This window comes from Ranitomeya variabilis, chromosome 1 (genome assembly GCF_051348905.1).
Source record: "Ranitomeya variabilis isolate aRanVar5 chromosome 1, aRanVar5.hap1, whole genome shotgun sequence".
NCBI lineage: Eukaryota > Metazoa > Chordata > Amphibia > Anura > Dendrobatidae > Ranitomeya > Ranitomeya variabilis.
In genome coordinates this window covers 373,823,492-373,844,765 of record NC_135232.1, presented here as the reverse complement: position 1 = coordinate 373,844,765, position 21,274 = coordinate 373,823,492, and the positions used below count along the sequence as shown (strand labels likewise).

Genomic DNA, 21,274 nt, shown 5'->3' with positions numbered 1-21,274 from the left:
TATTCAATAGGTGTCTTTTCATTTGCGATTTTTTTTCTCAGCCGAAATCGGACTGAGAAAAATCTGGATCGGCTGAGAAAAAAATCGCAGCATGCTGCGTATTGCTGCGGTTCTCGGACGAGACTCGCCAATGCAAGTCAATGGGTGCGAGAAAAAAATCACACCATGCGAGTTCTGTCCTATTTTTACGCACTGGTGTCCTTTGAAAAGCCGGTAATTCAGCACGGTGTACAGTAAAATCACACATAGAATAGGTATATATACATATATATATGTCAGTGAGACACCTATATATGTATATTTATATTTAATGCAGCGCTAGATAGCATAAAAGCCGCTAATTCAATTGCCGGCTTTTGCTCTCTCTTTCACAAACCCGACAGGATATGAGACATGGTTTACATATCCCTTCTTTTATTACATATTCCTCTTCACTAATGTAAGAAGTGTCTGTGTGTCAAATTTGGGGGCTCTAGCTATTAAATTAAAGGGTTAAATCGTGGGAAAAAATGGCGTGGGTTCCCGCGCAATTTTCTCTGCCAGAGTGGTAAAGCCAGTGACTGAGGGCAGATATTAATAGCCTAGAGAGGGTCCATGGTTATTGGGCCCCCCTGGCTACAAACAACTGCCCCCAGCCACCCCAGAAAAGGCACATCTGGAAGATGCGCCTATTCTGGCACTTGGCCACTCTCTTCCCACTCCCGTGTAGCGGTGGGATATGGGGTAATGAAGGGTTAATGCCACCTTGCTATTGTAAGGTGACATTAAGCCAGATTAATAATGGAGAGGCGTCAATTATGACACCTATCCATTATTAATCCAATTGTATGAAATGGTTAAAAAAAAACACACACACAATATTGCAAAGTATTTTAATGAAATAAACACACAGGTTGTTGTAATATTTTATTGCTCTCTCAATCCACCTGAAGCCATCAATGACCTATAGTCACCTTCAGTCGCGGTGATGCGCCCTCTGCTGGATGTCCTCCTGAACTGCAGCCTGGGAACTTTTTCCCACGCTCAACGTCATATGAGGACATCCAGCAGGGGGCGCATCACCGCGACTGAAGGTAACTATAGGTCATTGACCTACATTACCTTCATTCCCTGGGTTTTACAGGCACGAGCACAGCTGCATTATAGCAGAGCTCCTGCCTGTAAAATATTTTAACCCTTTCAGATGGATTTACATCGTGGGACGTTACAGATCTACGGAAGGTATGTATATTGTTGGTTTATTATTTTTAATTTGTTACAGAACGATGGTCTTCAGGTGGATTGAGAGAGCAATAAAATATTACAACAACCTGTGTGTTTATTTCATTAAAATACTTTGCAATATTGTGTGTGTTTTTTATATATATATTCTATTATATCTATTCTATTCTAACCTGTCAGTGTGATTTTACTGTACACAGCACTGATTTGCCGGCTTTTTAAAGGACACCGGTGCGTACAAATCGGACAGTAATACGGATGTCATACGGATGATGCGATTACAAAAAACGGATGATGCGATTAAAAAATCGCATTGCACTCGCATGACACTCGCATGACAATCGCATACGTTACATCCGTTTTTTCGGTCCAGATTACGGACCGTTTTTTCTCTCGCAAGTGGAAAGGGACCCTTAGAGGAAAAGTATAATAGAAACATATGCACCACTTCTGCATTTATCACCCACTCCTGGTTTTGGCTTACAAATACTGACCAAATACTGCTAGTGTGACGGCAGCCTAATCACTTGATTTGTAACATGATTGGAATTTTCAATATGACTTCTAGCCTTGAATGTTTTTTCCTACAGAAATGAGCCACAGATCATCTGATTTCACGAAAATTTTAAATACTACAGAGAATTTCATGAGAGAATTGCTGTAAGTCCCTGCAAGCTTTCAGATTTAATGCACTAAATAATGCTCAGTGAATAGTGTTGAGCATTCCGATACCGCAAGTTCCGATACTTTTGTGATATCGGAATCGGATCCATCTTCATGTAAAAAACAAAAAAGAATTAAAATAAAAAATATTGATATACTCACCTCTCCGGCGGCCCCTGGACCTTACCGATGTAACCGGCAGCCTCCGTTCCTAAGAATGAGCGCGTGAAGGGCCTTCGATGACGTCGCGGCTTCTGATTGGTCACGTGACCGCTCACGCGACCAATCACAAGCCGCGACGTCATCGCAGGCCCTTCACGCGCTCATTCTTAGGAACGGAGGCTCCCGGTTAACAGCGGTAAGATCCAGGGGCCGCCTTAGAGGTGAGTATTTCCATATTTATTATTTTAATTCTTTATTTTTTACATTAATATGGATCCCAGGGCCTGAAGGAGAGTTTCCTCTCCTTCAGACCCTGGGAACCATCGAGGATACCTTCCGATACTTGAGTCCCATTGACTTGTATTGGTATCGGTATCGGCGATATCCGATATTTTTCGGGTATCGGCCGATACTATCCGATACCGATACTTTCAAGTATCGGAAGGTATCGCTCAACACTATCAGTGAATAATTATAACTCTACTTGAAAATGGAATGGTATATATTGATGTTTTTTATGTATCTCTAATCCTTAAACTGCAAAAATTATTGATTATGTGACGACTTGTGTACATTAACCCCTTTCTGCCATGGGACGGAATAGGAGGCCCGCATCAAAGCCGGGACTTGTCAGCTGTTTTGAACAGCTGAGATGTGCCTGTAATAGGCGCGGGTGGAATCGCGATCCTCCCGTGCCTATTAACTAGTTAAATGACGCTGTCAAACTCTTTCAAAATATGAAAAAAATAAAAAATATATAAAAGTTCAAATCACCCCCCTTTCGCTCCATTCAAAATGAAACAATTAAAAAATCAAACATACACATATTTGGTATCACCACGTTCAGAATCGCCCGATCTATCAATTAAAAAAAAAAGGATTAACCTGATCGCTAAACAGTGTAGTGAGAAAAAAATTAAAAACTTCAGATTTAAGGTTTTTTTTTGGTCACCGCGACATTGCATTAAAATGCAATAACGGGCGATCAAAAGGAGGTATTTACACCAAAAAGGTATCATTAAAAATGTCTGCTTGGCACAGAAAAAAAATAAGCCTTCACCCGACCTGAGATCATGAAAAATGGAGACACTACGGGTCTCGGAAAATTTTTTGATTTTTTTTTTTTTTTTTTTTTAACCCCTTCACCCCCAGAGTTTTTTTTGTTTTCGTTTTTCGCTCCCCTCCTTCCCAGAGCCATATTTTTTTTATTTTTCCATCAATATGGCCATGTGAGGGCTTATTTTTTGCGGGACGAGATGTACTTTTGAACGATACCATTGGTTTTACCATGCCGTGTAACAGAAAACAGGAAAAAAATTCCAAGTGTGATGAAATTGCAAAAAAAGTGCAATCCCACACTTGTTTTTTGTTTGGCTTTTTTGCTAGGTACAGTAAATGCTAAAACTAACCTGCCATTATGATTCTCCAGGTCATTCCGAGTTCATAGACACCTAACATGTCTAGGTTATTTTTTATCTAAGTGGTGAAAAAAAAATTCCAAAGTTTGCTAAAAATAAAAAATTGCGCGATTTTCCGATACCCGTAGCGTCTCCAATTTTCGTGATCTGGGGTCAGGTGAGGGCTTATTTTTTGCGTGCCAAGCTGGCGTTTTTAATTATACCATTTTGGTGTAGATACGTTCTTTTGATCGCCCGTTATTGCATTTTAATGCAATGTCGCGGCGACCCAAAAAACGTAATTTTGGCGTTTTGATTTTTTTGTCTCGCTACGCCATTTAGCGGTCAGGTTAATCCTTTGTTTTTATTGATAGATCGGGTGATTCTGAACGCGGCAATACCAAATATGTGTAGGTTTGATTTTTTTTTTTTTTTTTATTGTTTTATTTTGACCACAGGGTGGCGCTCAAAGCAATCGGCCATCAACAACCATAGAGGTCTCAAGGAGACCTCTGGTTGTTATGGCAATGCACCGCTGACCCCCGATCATGTGACGGGGGTCAGGAGTGCGAGGAGTTGCGGCCGGGAGCGCTAGTTAAATGCCGCTGTCAGCGCTTGACGGCGGCATTTAACTAGTTATTGGGCGCGGGCGGATCGTGATTCCGCTCGCGCTCATTGCGCGCACATGTCAGCAGTACAAAACAGCTGACATGTCGCGGCTTTGAGGTGGGCTCACCGCCGGAGCCCACCTCAAAGAAGGGGATCTGCCAGCTGACGTACTACTCCGTCAGCTGGCAGAAAGGGGTTAAGCAAAGTTTGGATTTATTTTTTACCACTTACATAAAAAATAACCTAGACATGTTTGGTGTCTATGAACTCGTAGTGACCTGGAGAATCATAATGGCAGGTCAGTTTTAGCATTTAGTGAACCTAGCAAAAAAGCCAAACAAAAACGTGTGGGATTGCACTTTTTTTTGCAATTTCACCGTACTTGGAATTTTTTTCCCGGTTTCTAGTACACGACATGATAAACCCAGTGGTATCGTTCAAAAGTACAACTCGTCCCGCAAAAAAATAAGCCCTCGCATGGCCATATTGATGGAAAAATAAAAAAGTTATGGCACTGGGAAGGAGGGGAGAGAAAAACGAAAATGCAAAACCGAAAAAAGCTCCAGTCATTATAGGGTTAAGGCAGGGCCTATCAGTTAAATACACATTCCCACCTACTTGTTTTCCTTCTGTCTCCACTCCCCCCCTCTTCTTTCATAACTTTGGCTTCATAGAGCCAGAGAAGGGCAGATATAGGAGGAAAACAAGTTGGTAGGATGGTGCATTTAAATGATTGGCCTCCCCATGATGCACATGTACTTGGTTTAAACAGTCATTCTGTGCTGACAGAGACCCTTTTATAGGGAGCTTGTTAAGTCAAACTCTGTCCTAAATTAAGCACATGGGTACCTAAGGCAGCTTGCATATTGTCAAAATACTGTAAGTGGTCTTTATACCCATAAAACTATCTTTTATTGGATATGCTAATTAGCTTATTGGTGCGCTGTCTGGCCTTAAAGGGCCACTGTCACCCCCTCCAGCCGTTATAAACTAAAAGAGCCACCTTGTGCAGCAGTAATGCTGCATTCTAACAAGGTGGCTCTTTTAGTTTTAGGTGCATGTATAACCAAAATAAAGTGTTTTATATTTTCGCCAAAATACCTTTCTTTAGCCAGGGAGGCAGGTCCTCACCCCCCTGCTTGTAACGCCACATTGACGTCACTCAAATCTTCAGGGGTGCGGGGCACCGCCCCCTCAGCGCTGTTTACCCATGAAATCCGGCGCCTGCGCTGTGTATCGCTTTTTGGTGCAGGCGCAGAGAGCTCTGGTCGTCTGACGTCACAGCCAGGCTTGCAGACTGCGCCTGTGCGGCCACCCACCTTGGTAATCCCAGCCCCGCAGTGTGTTTTGCATTATGCAGAGTGCGGGGCTGGGATTCACAAGCAGGGCGGCCGCACAAGCGCAGTCTGCAAGCCTGGCTGTGACGTCAGACGACCAGAGCTCTCTGCGCCTGCACCAAAAAGCGATACACAGCGCAGGCGCCGGATTTCATGGGTAAACAGCGCTGAGGGGGCGGTGCCCCGCACCCCTGAAGATTTGAGTGAATGGATTTTATACTCCCTTTAAATCAATGTTTTTTATGTCCACTCCTTAGCTAGTCCTATGTCTCCCCACATACTGAAACTGCTTTTATTTTATACATATTCACACTAGAAAAGTTTGTTTATGGTTCCCATTTGGATCATTCTACTTATTGGCAATGTTCCCGTCACATGCTGCCATCAAGTAAAGCGTGATCGGTCTAATGCAGGTTTTCCCGAGGGGCCACATGAGACCATGACTGTTGTGGAGGGCTGAACCAGTAGGCTGAAATTAATTCTGCTCAATGTTAATATCGATATATGATAATTATCATATTATTGATAATTTTATTAATATTAATTGTATCACTTAATATTGAGCAGAATTAAATTTGCTGACATCCCCGATATATCGTTTGAACCCGAGTACAGTCCCTTCTGTATATCGTATGAGCCCCCCAATAGCCCCTTTATATGCGTCATGAGCCTCACACAGCTTCCCTATATACGACATGAGCCCCACACAGCCTGCCCCATATACAACATGAGCCCCACAGACTCCCTATATACACTTCATGAGCACCACACAGCCTCCCTATATACACTGCGTGAGCCACACACAGCCTCCCTGTATACACTGCATGAGCCCCACACAGCCCCCCTATATACACTGCATGAGCGCCACACAGCCTCCCTATATACACTGCATGAGCCCCACACAGCCTCCCGATATACACTCACTGCATGAGCACCACACAGCCTCCCTATATACAGCATGAGCCCCACACAGCCTCCTTATATACACTGCATGAGCCTCACACTGCCTCCCTATATACACTGCATGAGCCACACACAGCCTCCGTATATACACTGCATGAGCCCCACACAGCCTCCCTATATACACTGCATAAGCCCCACACAGCCCCCCTATATACACTGCATGGGCCCCACACACCCTCGCTATATACACTGCATGAGCCCCACACAGCCTCCCTATATACACTGCATGAGCCCCACACAGCCTCCCTATATACACTGCATGAGCCCCACACAGCCTCCCTATATACACTGCATGAGCCCCACACAGCCTCCCTATATACACTGCATGAGCCCCACACAGCCTCCCTATATACACTGCATGAGCCCCACACAGCCTCCCTATATACACTGCATGAGCCCCACACAGCCTCCCTATATACACTGCATGGGCCCCACACAGCCTCCCTATATACACTGCATGGGCCCCACACAGCCTCCCTATATACACTGCATGAGCCCCACACAGCCTCCCTATATACACTGCATGAGCCCCACACAGCCTCCCTATATACACTGCATGAGCCCCACACAGCCTCCCTATATACACTGCATGAGCCCCACACAGCCTCCCTATATACACTGCATGAGCCCCACACAGCCTCCCTATATACACTGCATGAGCCCCACACAGCCTCCCTATATACACTGCATGGGCCCCACACAGCCTCCCTATATACACTGCATGAGCCCCACACAGCCTCCTGATATATACTGCATGAACCCACACAGCCTCCCTATATACACTGCATGGGCCCCACACAGCCTCCCGATATACACTGCATGAACCCACACAGCCTCCCTATATACACTGCATGAACCCACACACAGCCTCCCTATATACACTTCATGAGCCCCACACAGCCTCCCTATATACACTTCATGAGCCCCACACAGCCTCCCTATATACACTGCATGAACCCACACAGCCTCCCTATATACTGCATGAGCCCCACACAGCCTCCCTATATACACTGCATGAGCCTCACACAGCCTCCCTATATACACTGCATGGGCCCCACACAGCCTCCCTATATACACTGCATGAGCCCCACACAGCCTCCCTATATACATTGCATGAGCCCCACACAGCCTCCCTATATACACTGCATGGGCCCCACACAGCCTCCCGATATACACTGCATGAACCCACACAGCCTCCCTATATACACTGCATGAACCCACACACAGCCTCCCTATATACACTTCATGAGCCCCACACAGCCTCCCTATATACACTGCATGAGCCCCACACAGCCTCCCTATATACACTGCATGAGCCCACACACAGCCTCCCTATATACACTTCATGAGCCCCACACATCCTCCCTATATACACTGCATGAACCCACACAGCCTCCCTATATACACTGCATGAACCCACACAGCCTCCCTATATACACTGCATGAACCCACACACAGCCTCCCTATATACACTTCATGAGCCCCACACAGCCTCCCTATATACACTGCATGAACCCACACAGCCTCCCTATATACACTGCATGAACCCACACAGCCTCCCTATATACTCTGCATGAGCCTCACACAGCCTCCCCATGTGCAGCATGTCACCCCATAGCCTCCCTATGTGCAGCATGTCGCCCCCATATGCAGCACCATGTGCACCATGTTGCCCCCATATGCAGCACCATGCCTCCTCATGCCCACCAAAACAGCCCATACACATGAGAAAAAAAAAACTCCACATACTCACCTTAGTCCCATTCCCCGGTGCTCTGCTTCTCTCCCTGTATCTGGTGCGTTGACTCACTGCAGCACACAGCTGACGCGATGAAATGACATCATTGCGTCAGCTGTTTCACACGCTGATTGGTGGAGGAAGTGGCCAGAGGACCCACCTCCACCAAAGGATTCGGCAGAGCCGCAGATGGAAACAGTGAGTGGGCGGGCACAGTGCGGCCCGTGGACCTCTGATTTCCAGCCCCATTGTTGTCTCGGTGCTCGGGCCGGATGTGGGCCGCACTTTGCCCAGGTTTGGTCTAATGGGTCTATTTTAGATAACAAATTGTCTTTTATGTGCTGTATTTATGCATTTTTTTTATTTTATTTTATTTTAAACAGAAGTATTCCAGACAATTATAAGGTGCTTTTCCTTCAAGGAGGTGGAAGTGGACAGTTTAGCGCTGTGCCTCTTAATCTTATTGGTTTGAAAGAAGCGAAGTGTGCAGACTACATCGTTACAGGCTCCTGGTCAGCAAAAGCAGCTAAGGAAGCTGAGAAATATGGAAAAGTAAACATTGTCCACCCTAAGCTTGCAAGTTACACAGGTACAATGTCAGCTCTCAATACATTTGTATTTGTTGGGTTGGGTTTTCTGTGAAAGTAAAGGGAATCGCTCCTTCCCCCATATCTTGTGTTAAATGTTTATCCTTTTTGCAGTTTTCCATTATACTTTCTGTATCCATTAATTTAATAAGAGAATTAGTAGAACGGCACTAGGATGAATGGCAATCCGACCATGAAGTGTCTGTTTTAACCGTTTCCTTGGTGGTAATTCACACCGACTGCGTGGTGCTCAACATCATATGTCAATTTAGATAATCCATTTACAAAAGAAAAAATGAAGGTGTGGCACTCACCCGGTTGTGATGCAATAAAAGTCCTTTTATTTACCCATCATGGGATGAGGACATTGTACATAGGCGGCAGGTACATCTGAGGGTGAAACGGTGATCTAGTAGGACGACGGCCGTTTCGCGCCGACTGCGCTTCAACGGGTCCAGGTGCGTGATTAAAAATGTAATTTCCTTTATAGGGTAATACCGATCATCGCATAATGAATAAAAACCTTCTCCTTACGTAAAACATACAGAATTACATAATACAAGTCAATAGTTATAATCACTTTACGGATGCAAGATCATTTTATATCAAAATTACAAAGACTGACATATCCAATTTATCTTTCAGTCCTATTGGACCTTGAGCATTACTTCTCATTATCCACCTGGCCTCATGTTGCAAGAGAATCCTGTTGTGGTTTCCTCCTTGCGGCTGGTATTTATTATATTACTAGATGGTGGCCCGATTCTAACGCATCGGGTATTCTAGAATATGTATGTATGTATATAGCAGACACATAGTATATAGCACAGGCCACGTAGTATATAGGAGCCATGTAGTATATAGCAGACAAATACGATGTGGCCTGTGCTATATACTATGTGGCTGCTATATACAAACATACATACATATTGTAGAATACCCGATGCGTTAATACAGGCCACGCAATATATAACACAGCCCAAACAGTATATAACATAGCCCACGTACTATATAACACAGCCCACGCAGTATATAGCAGCCACGCCGTATATAACACAGGTGACGTAGTATATAACACAGGCCACGCAGTATATAACACTGGCCACGTAATATATAGCACAGCACACGCAGTATATAACACTGGCCAGGTAGTATATAACACAGCCCACGCAGTATATAACACTGCTACTTCAGAACAATGATGATATATGGTCCAATAAAGTAGATGAAAAAATACAAACTTTATTAGATGATAAAAAAACACACAAGTGAATGGAAGGACAATGAATTGTCCTTCCATTCACTTGTGTGTTTTTTTTATCATCTAATAAAGTTTGTATTTTTTCATCTACTTTATTGGACCATATATCATCATTGTTCTGAAGTAGCTATATATAATCGATGATAGGCCCTATGGGTCTGGGTCACCAATGGTACAGATTACTGGTATATTGTATATTGCCATGGTGGCTAGCTGTATAAGTTGGTAAGTATATAACACTGGCCAGGTAGTATATAGCAGCCACGCGGTATATTACACAGCCCACGCAGTATATAACACTGGCCATTTAATATATAACACAGCCCACGCAGTATATAACACTGGCCATGTAATATATAACACAGCCCACGCAGTATATAACACTGGCCATGTAATATATAACACAGCCCACGCAGTATATAACACTGGCCACGTAATATATAGCACAGCACACGCAGTATATCACACTGGCCAGGTAGTATATAGCAGCCACGTGGTATATTACACAGCCCACGTAGTATATAGCAGTGTGTGCACCATATCCCTGTGAAAAAAAATAATTAAAATAAAAAAGTTACATACTCACCTGCCGGGATCCAATCCAGCGAAGCTGTGGCGCAGGCAATGAGTGCGCGGCTGCCGCCATCTTCCGTTCCCAGGATGCATTGCGAAATTACCCAGATGACTTAGCGGTCTCGCGAGACCGCTAAGTCTTCTGGGTAATTTCGCAATGCATCTCTGGGAACGGAAGATGGCGGAGGCCGCCCGCGGCTTGGCGGACTACGGAGGGTGAGTATAGCAGTTTGTTTTTGTTTGTTTTTTAAGCGGTGACTGGAGGGGAGCATGCGGGCGCCGGGCACTGACTGCGGTGACTGGAGGGGAGCATGCGGGCGCCGGGCACTGACTGCGGTGTCTGGAGGGGAGCATGCGGGCGCCAGGCACTGACTGCTTTGACTGGAGGGGAGCATGCGGGCGCAGGGTACTGACTGCGGTGACTAGAGGGGAGCATGCGGGCACTGACTGGAGGGGAGCATGCAGGCGCCGGGCACTGACTGCGGTGACTGGAGGGGAGCATGCGGGCGCCAGGCACTGACTGCAGGGGAGTAGGGAGGGACTAATCGGACTGTGCCCGTTGCTGATTGGGCACAATCAGCGATGCGGGATTTCTGTGACGGAAGTTGCAGACAGAAAGACGGAAGTACCCCTTAGACAAATATATATATATATATATATATATATATATATATATATATATATATATATATATATATATATATATATTTGAATTAAATATTCAATAGCGAATCTGTTCCTTGCGGTTTTCGAGGAAATATACATCAATAACATGTCCAACCCATATCTAAGGTACATCCGGACCTATTTGAGGTTCGTGGATGATGTATTTATTATATGGGATGGCCCAAAAGAGGTATTTGAGGACTTTGTGGAATATTTAAATGAAGTGAATAATGAGAATATGCAATTCACATCATGTTTCGGTGGAAATAGTTTAGAGTTTCTAGATGTAAAAATTGACATTGTAGATGGGGAAATTAATACTCAGGTGCATAAAAAACCTACTGCCACAAATATGTTGCGTTACGATAGTGCACACCCCATACACACAAAAAAGGGACTACTATAGTCAAATGATGAGATATCGAAAAATTATCAATAATCAGAAGAATTACAAAGAACAAATGGATGATTTAAAAGCTAGTTTTTTGAGCAGAGGTTATCCAAAACCTCTAATAGAGGAAGCAGAAAAACGGGTGGAAAACTTTACACAAATGGATCTGCTCAAAAACAGAAAATCAGACATAACAAAAAACTATCCAAAACAGAAAATTTGGAGCAGAAATTTTATTTTTAGCTTTAAACATAGTCCCATGGACAAAATAATCCACACTGCCATAAGAAAAAACTGGCATGTTTTGCAGACAGATAAAGATTTATCGAAAATAAATAAACCACGATTCGCATATAAACGAACACAAAATTTAGCCGACATCCTGGTACATAACCGACTTTTGCCGGTGGAAAGTAATTGGCTAAAAGTTGCCTCTCACAAGGGCAATTATAAATATCGTAGCTGTAATTTCTGCCAGTTTCATACTATGGAGAACCCTTTAAAGGGAACCTGTCACCACGTTTTTGGAAGATGGGATAAAAATAGCGTTAAATAGGGGCAGAGGTGGGCGTTACATTAGTGTGTGTGTTATGCGTTTATTACCCACCTAAGTTGCCGAAATAACTTTGCAAAGTCTCCGTTTTCGCCTGTCAATCAGGCTGGTCAGGTCGCATGGGCGTGGTGTCTTCACCCAGATTTGGCGTAGTTTTCCGTTGGTGGCGTAGTGGTGTGCGCATGCCCAAGGTCCCGAATCCTCTTCCAGGGGATTTAAAATAGCGCGGTGTTCGTTATTGCATTGGTGATCGGTGGGCGCGGCCATCTTCCTTTGGCCGCGCGTGCGCAGAAGCGGCGCTCTGCTGGCCGCGGCTTCAGGAAAATGGCCGCCGCGATGCCGCGCGTGCGCAGATGGATATCGCGGCGGCCATTTTCCTGAAGCCGCGGCCAGCAGAGCGCCGCTTCTGCGCACGCGCGGCCAAAGGAAGATGGCCGCGCCCACCGATCACCAATGCAATAACGAACACCGCGCTATTTTAAATCCCCTGGAAGAGGATTCGGGACCTTGGGCATGCGCACACCACTACGCCACCAACGGAAAACTACGCCAAATCTGGGTGAAGACACCACGCCCATGCGACCTGACCAGCCTGATTGACAGGCGAAAACGGAGACTTTGCAAAGTTATTTCGGCAACTTAGGTGGGTAATAAACGCATAACACACACACTAATGTAACGCCCACCTCTGCCCCTATTTAACGCTATTTTTATCCCATCTTCCAAAAACGTGGTGACAGGTTCCCTTTAAGGCTGTGTGCACACGTCGCGTGTTTTTCGCTATAAAAACGCTATAAAACCGCAAAAAAAAACGCTCACATTAAGCATCCTATTTAATAGAATGCAATCCGCATTTTTTGTGCACATGCTGCGTTGTTTTCCTGAGCGGAAACGCATTCCAGAAAAAAGCGCAGTATGTTCATTAATTTGCGGAATTGCGGGGATTCCGCACACCTAGGAATGCATTGATCTGCTTACTTCCCGCATGGGGCTATGCCCACCATGTGGGAAGTAAGCGGATCATGTGCTGTTGGTACCCAGGGTGGAGGAGAGGAGACTCCTCCATGGACTGGGCACCATATAATTGGTAAAAAAAAAAAAGAATTAAAATAAAAAAATCGTGATATACTCACCTTCTGATGGCTCCCGGAGTCTTCCCGCCTCTCAGCGGTGCACGTGGCCGCTTCCGTTCCCATGGATGCTTTGTGTGAAGGACCTGCGATGACGTCGCGGTCACGTGACCGTGACGTCATCGCAGGTCCTGCACATAAAGCATCTATAGGAACAGAAGCCGCCGCGTGCACTGCTGAGGAGATCGGGGGCCTTCGGAAGGTGAGAATAACCTTTTTTTTTTTTTAATTATTTTTAACATTATATCTTTTTACTATTGATGCTGCATAGGCAGCATCAATAGTAAAAAGTTGGTCACACTTGTCAAATACTATGTTTGACAAGTGTGACCAACCTGTCAATCAGTTTTCCAAGCGATGCTACAGATTGCTTGGAAAACGCTAGCATTCTGCAAGCTAATTATGCTTGCAAAACGCTAGGAATATGCATGCCAATTCCGCATGCGATATACCCGCGGCAGGAGTTGCAAAATAGGGAAAACTATCCGGCCCATGGCAACTAGATTTAGAGAACATTTTAATTCGATAACGTCTGGAAAAGGGTCATTAAGGCTTATAAAACATATGCAGGAGGAACATAATGCAAACCCTAGACTCTTAAAATTTGCTGGTATAGACATAGTTAAATACCAGCCGCAACAGGATTCTCTTGCAACATGAGGCCAGGTGGATAATGAGAAGTAATGCTCAAGGTCCAATAGGACTGAATGATAAATTGGATATGTCAGTCTTTTTGTAATTTTGATATAAAATGATTTTGCATCCGTAAAGTGATTATAACTATTGACTTGTATTATGTATGTAATTCTGTATGTTTTACATAAGGAGAAGGTTTTTATTCATTATATGATGATCGGTATTACCCTATAAAGGAAATGACATCATTTTTAATCACGCACCTGGACCCGTTGAAGCGCAGTCGGCGCGAAACGGCCATCGTCCTACTAGATCACCGTTTCACCCTCAGATGTACCTGCCGCCTATGTACAATGTCCTCATCCCATGATGGGTAAATAAAAGGACTTTTATTACATCACACCCGGGCATGTGCCACATCTTCATTTTTTCTTTTTTAAATGTATTTTTGTATCAATACTTCAAGGTTTTCGAGACCTCTTCTCACAGTAATTGCATCAGAAATTTCTTTGCTTACTGTATAGAGGTTTCAAATTTGTACTAGTTGCTAAGAATACACTGCCTAACGACCACCGTTTTTTCTATAGGATTGTTAGACAACTCGCATCTAACAACTTGTCGTTTTTTTTAAATCGTCAGTAGAATTCTGAGCCTAAAAGGGGTTGGCCACTACTTTTTTTTTTTTTTTTTTTATTGATGGCCTATTCTGACAGGTCATCGAGATCTGGTCGGTGAGGCTTCATCACCAGAAGCCCCCCGCTGATCAGCTGTTACAAAAACAGTGGCAGTGGCAGTGGCTGATGTTCTCAGATGTTGCTGGAACACAGCATCTCCGTCAGTTCAGTAGTGGCTGCGGCTGGGTACTACATATCCAGGGAGTTGAGCTGCAATAACTGTATGTGGACACTATAGAAGTGATGGAGCTGCTATGTGCTGGCAGCATCCAAGAACTTCTAGGTGTTTCATTCCCACTAATGGTCAGATATTGATGACCTATCCTGTAGATAGGCCATCAATTAAAAAACAGGTATTGCCAACATCTTTAAGGCTGCTTTCACACTAGCGTCGGCCCGACGCACTGCGACGCATACTGTGAAATAGAAGCACAACGGGGGCAGCGGATGCAGTTTTTCAACGCATCCGCTGCCCCATTGTAATGTTCGGGGGGGAGGGGGCGGAGTTCCGGCCGCGCATGCGCTGTCAGAAATAGCAGACACGACTCACCAAAAAATGTTACATGGAACTTTTTTTTTGTGCCGACGGTCCGCCAAAACACGACGCATCCGTCGCACAACGGATGCGACGTGTGGCAATGCAAGCCTATGGAGAAAAAACGCATCCTGCGGGCAACTTTGCAGGATGCGTTTTTTCTCCAAAACGACGCATTGCGACATGCGTCGTACGATGCTTGTGTGAAAGTAGCCTAAGGTAGAACTTCATTAGTGCAGTATTTTATCCAACCCAATTGCACCTTTTAAAAGAAAATATATATTTTTTTGCAAACAAAGTTAAAATAAGTATGCATCATAATTTTATTAGCAGATAAAATAAATTTGATTGTTTTCAGAAATCCCAGATCCAGACAGCTGGAATCTTAACCCAGAAGCTTCCTATGTTTACTACTGTGGCAATGAAACTGTACATGGCGTGGAGTTTCACGATATTCCTGATGTGAAGGGAGCACTCTTGGTTTGTGATATGTCTTCAAACTTCCTGTCTAGACCAATTGATATTTCCAAGGTATATAATTTTTATTTTTTTTTGTTCCTATTGTAAAAGAAACAAAAAATGTTGACCTATGATATTATCTTAACTAACAAAGTAGTTTTCAAGTAAGCTTGACGTTAAGATTTGCAAACTTGTGACATTCATGGGCAGAAAGTCACTAAAATGCCTTCTGGTTGGTTCCAGATGATCAAATATTCTAGATAATGGGGTCAGCAACCTTTATGTGATGTGCCAATTAAAAAAAATCCAAAAACTTAAAAAATGGAAATACCAGTATGTTATGCAGTATGAAAGCCATATAATATAAACTTATGGGACTGGTGATATTTGGCTAGCTACCTAGTTAGTTGTTGTCTGACACCCGGCACTACTGCTGATCAGCTGTTCTCGGTGTTGGCGGACGACGACCAGAACTGTTCTATTGCGGAGCTGCCCTGTCTTCTGGTAATAGCCATGGCAGGGTAGCGCACATCGGCCTCCAATTGATTTGAGAACAGCTGATTCCCAGGTGTGGTGGACCTTGATCATTAGGACATTGATGACCTATCCTTGGGATAGGCCATCAATGGAAAAAGTAGTGGACAACCTCTTTAAGCTCTTAGCATTATATAAGGTAATGTTTATATAGGATTCTGACCAGAGCTGACAATGGCGCCTAAATGCATAGCATGCCTTCATACATGGACTTTGCACACCTAACCAGCCTAATCTAAGCCATGCTTGCTGTACACTTTTTGACACTTTACTTGGGCATTATGCTCCATACCTTTTATATTATACCCAACTGGTAGATGTTGCCATATTAGTATCCCATCTGGCTGTTGCTGTTGTAGAAAACTCTGCCAAACCGCAGCTTTCCAGTGACTGCAGTTTGAATTTTTAAAATGGTTTGCAATTGACTAACCATAGTCGGGTGGATTTTCATTGATAGCCAGACTATAATTTTTTTAAAACAAGCACCAGTCCGACTGTCACTGCAGCTAACATCCTGCTCACCTGGACTTTTAGGCTGTGTGCACACGTTTAGGAATTTTAGCGTTTTTTTCGCTATAAAAACGTGATAAAACCACAAAAAAACGCATACATTAAGCATCCTATTTTTCGAATGCATTCCACATTTTTTGTGCACATGCTGCGTTTTTTTCCCCTGCGGAATCGCATTCCAAGAAAAAAACGCAGCATGTTCATTAAAGTGTGGAATGGCGGTGATTCCGCACACATAGGAATGCATTGATCCTCTTACTTCCCGCATGGGGCTATGCCCACCATGCGGGAAATAAGCGGATCATGTGCGGTTGGTACCCAGGGTGGAGGAGAGGAGACTCTCCTCCAGGCCCTGGGTACCATTTAGGCTATGTGCACATGTTGCAGATTTGCCTGCGGATTTTTCTGCACTAAATCCGCAGCTCTTGGCAGAAAACGCAGATGCGTTTTTGCACGGTTTTTTGCATGTTTTTTTGCTGCGTTTCCGCGTGTTTTTTCCCGCAGCATTTGCACAGCGTATTTGGTTTTCCATAGGTTTACGTGGTACTGTAGATCGCATGGAAAACAGCTGCAGATCCACAGCGTCAAAAACGGTGTGGATCTGCGGTAAAAACCGCAACGTGTGAACATGGCCTCAAAAAAAAAAAAAAAAAAAGAATTAAAATAAAAAATAGCGATAGTCTCACCTTCTGGCGTTTTTTTTTATTTTTAACATTCTATCTTTTACTATTGATGCTGCATAGGCTATGTTTGACAAGTGTGACCAACCGGTCAATCAGTTTTCCAAGCGATGCTACAGATCGCTTGGAAAACGCTAGCATTCTGCAAGCTAATTACGCTTGCAAAACGCTACTGTTTAGTGGGGAATACGCATGTCAATTCCGCATGCGATATACCCGCGGCAGGAGTTGTGGAATTGCCGCGGAAAGTTCCGCGGCAATCCTGCAACGTGTGCACTTAGCCTTATGTGTTCAGTACAGTGTGCCTGGCAAACTTGACCCGCATGCTAGCTGTGGCACATATACCAACAGTTGCTGACCCCTAGGCCTGATTTTAATATGATAATAAAAATATGCTTGTACAGCTTAATTGGAGTATTGCTTTTATTCTAGTTGGTCTTTTGGATCTTGTCTTGTAACATGCAAGTGTATCATGCTATTCTGTGCTGGATATAAAATAATTGAAATGCCTCATTAGAAGGAAAGGAGTTAATAAGTCTGTTATACACTTTAAACTGTGTTGCACAATATGCACAGTTCTTTCACAGCCATTATAGTGAAATAACAAAGAGAAAATAATAAACCCATTATAACTTAATGGGATGTTTTGCATAAATAATGAGTACATATCTGTCACAACGCCAGTAATGAAAAAAAAAAAATTAACACCTGTCAACAGAGCCTCATTGGTTCTAAGATTGTCATTAATGTTCAAAGTAGAATTCTAGTGATTCATTCTGTAGCTAGTCCACTAGTAAATATATCATTTAGATTTCAGCTAGTAATACTTTACTTAGAATCCATGGGAGAGGGGGGGAGAAGGTCAGAGCTTGACACTGTGAAAACATGCATCAAAAGCCGTTGCAAACTAATGTAGCTGGTGGATACCTGCTGGTGATTTCAGCCAATGTGGGCATCACGGTGGCGCAGTAGCCTTGCAGCGCTGGAGTCCTGGGTTCAAGCCCCACTAAGGACAACATCTGCAAAGAGTTTGTATGTTCTCTCCGTGTTTGCGTGGGTTTCCTCCTGGTTCTCCGGCTTCCTCCCACATTCCAAAGACATACTGATAGGGAATTTAGATTGTGAGCCCCAACGGGGACAGTGACGATAATGTGTGCAAACTGTAAAGCCCTATATAAAAATAAAAAATAAATAAATAATGTGAAGAAAAGGAGGGTTGCTTCCAGCACATCCATCCAAGCTTGGATAAAAGTTTATTTTATTAGAAAAGATTGAAAACTTTAAATTGTTCTAATAAAATACTTTTATCCAAACTGAATGAAGGTGCTAGGAACATCCCTCCTTTTCTTAATACTTAGTTGTTCCGTTTTAACTTAAATAATTATTACTGATACTGATGATTATACAGCTCCTGTCACAGTTGTCATTGAGAAGATGACTGTTAAGACTTGCTGACTCTACTTAACATCTATTAGCTTATTTAGGAGGATAGAGAACTGTAACTTCATCTTTACCTTAAAATGTGTCTAGACACCCATGTGATGCTGTACTAATGCATCATGGGATTGATAGCAGAATGTAGAGGCATAAAATGCAGGTTAAAATCTGGGAATCAAGATGGAGTCTGAAGAGAAGCAAATGAGCCTGAACTATGCTATTTATGTTTTAAAGAAATGCAGATTGTGATCAGGTGGTGGGTGCAGGAATGGAGAAAAAACTCAGCTTTTTTTTTTGCATTTTATAGTTTGGACTTGTATTTGCCGGAGCTCAAAAGAATGTTGGCTGTGCCGGAGTCACAGTGGTAATAGTTAGAGAGGATTTATTGGGTTCTGCATTGAAAGAATGCCCTACAATCCTTGATTACAAAATCCAGGCAGGAAATGCTTCTCTGTATAACACTCCCCCATGCTTCAGGTATGTAAATTCTAAGTAATTGTGATTCACAGTGTTTAGTAGGCAAGGCTTTTTGATGTAGTAAAAAAAAATATTGCCATATCTACATGGGCATAGCCACTTGAAATCTGCTGTCTTATTTCAGAAAAATCCATATTAAATGCAAAGGAGCTATTAAGCTCTGAGCCAGACACAGATCTGCATGAGAATCTACTTCAAGAGCTTATTTTAAATGAATTAAAGAAGTGTTACCAGTGTGAGACATGTAATGACTGACACTTTGCTCTTACAGTGGCTACGGAAAGTATTCAGACCGCTTTAAATTTTTCACTCTGTTTCATTTCAGCCATTTGGTAAATTCAAAAAAGTTATTTTTTTTCTCATTTAACCCCTTTCTGACATTAGACGTACTATCCCGTCGAGGTGGGGTGGGCCCGTATGACCACCGACTGGATAGTACGTCATATGCGATCTGCCACGCTCACGGGGGGAGCGCGGCCGGGTGTCAGCTGACTATTGCAGCTGACATCCGGCACTATGTGCCAGGAGCGGTCACGGACCGCCCCCGGCACATTAACCCCCGGCACACTGCGATCAAACATGATCGCAGTGTTACGGCGGTATAGGGAAGCATCGCGCAGGGAGGGGGCTCCCTGCGTGCTTCCCTGAGACCCCTGGAGCAACGCGATGTGATCGCGTTGCTCCTAGGGTCTCTTACCTCCTCCCTGCAGCAGGCCCGGATCCAAAATGGCCGCGGGGCTGCATCCGGGTCCTGCAGGGAGGAGGCTTCACAGCGCCTGCTCAGAGCAGGCGCCGGGAAGCCTCCAGGGGTGCACGTCAGATCGCTCATCTGACACAGTGCACAGCAAAGTGTCAGATCAGCGATCTTACACTATAACATGATGCTCCCCCCCCCTGGGGCAATGTTATAGTGTTAAAAAAATATATATATATTCACATGTGTAAAAAAAAAAAAAAAAAAATTCCACCCCCCCCCCAAAAAAAAATATATTGTTCCTATAATTACATTTCTTTATCTAAATAAAAAAAAAAACAATAAAAGTACTTTAGTATCGCCGCGTCCGTAACGACTCTACCTATAAAACTGTCCCACTAGTTAACCCCTTCAGTGAACACCGTAAAAAAAAAAGCGAGGCAAAAAACAATGCTTTATTATCATACCGACAAACAAAAAGTGGAATAACACGCGATCAAAAAGACGGATATAAATAACCATGGTACCGCTGAAAACGTCATCTTGTCCCGCAAAAAACGAGCTGCCATACAGCGTCATCAAAGAAAAAATAAAAAAGTTATAGTCCTCAGAATAAAGCAATGCAAAAATAATTATTTTTTCTATAAAATAGTTTCTATCGTATAAAAGCGCCAAAACATAAAAAAATGATATAAATGAGGTATCGCTGTAATCGTACTGACCCGAAGAATAAAACTGCTTTATCCATTTTACCAAACGTGGAACGGTATAAACGCCTCCCCCAAAAGAAATTCATGAATAGCTGGGTTTTGGTCATTCTGCCTCACAAAAATCGGAATAAAAAGAGATCAAAAAATGTCACGTGCCCGAAAATGGTACCAATAAAAACGTCAACTCGTCCCGCAAAAAACAAGACCTCACATGACTCTGTGGACCAAAATATGGAAAAATTATAGCTCTCAAAATGTGGTAACGCAAAAAATATTTTTTGCAATAAAAAGCATCTTTTAGTGTGTGACGGCTGCCAATCATAAAAATCTGCTAAACAAACGCTATAAAAGTAAATCAAACCCCCCTTCATCACCCCCTTAGTTAGGGAAAAATTTAAAAAATGTATTTATTTCCATTTTCCCATTAGGGTTAGGGTTAGAGCTAAGGTTAGGGCTAGGGTTAAGGCTAGGGTTAGGGCTAGGGTTAGGGTTGGGGCTAAAGTTAGTGTTAGGGTTGGGGCTAACGTTAGGGTTAGGGTTTGGATTACATTTACGGTTGGGAATAGGGTTGTGATTAGGGTTAGCAGTGTGTCAGGGTTAGGGGTGTGGTTAGGGTTACCATTGGGACTAGGGTTAGGGTTGTGTTTGGATTAGGGTTTCAGTTATAATTGGGGGGT

At 43.5% G+C, this 21,274-nt stretch overlaps 1 protein-coding gene across 1 annotated transcript in view; it reads left to right on the top strand.

Annotated features, from left to right (window-relative positions):
- Positions 1–21,274, top strand: part of PSAT1 (phosphoserine aminotransferase 1) — a 64,148-nt gene that overhangs the window by 26,772 nt on the left and 16,102 nt on the right. The window contains exons 3-6 of the mRNA XM_077249009.1: positions 1,812–1,881; positions 8,474–8,679; positions 15,455–15,627; positions 19,024–19,193. Of these exons, the coding sequence (XP_077105124.1) occupies positions 1,812–1,881; positions 8,474–8,679; positions 15,455–15,627; positions 19,024–19,193 (619 nt within the window). The remainder of the gene's footprint in view (positions 1–1,811; positions 1,882–8,473; positions 8,680–15,454; positions 15,628–19,023; positions 19,194–21,274) is intronic.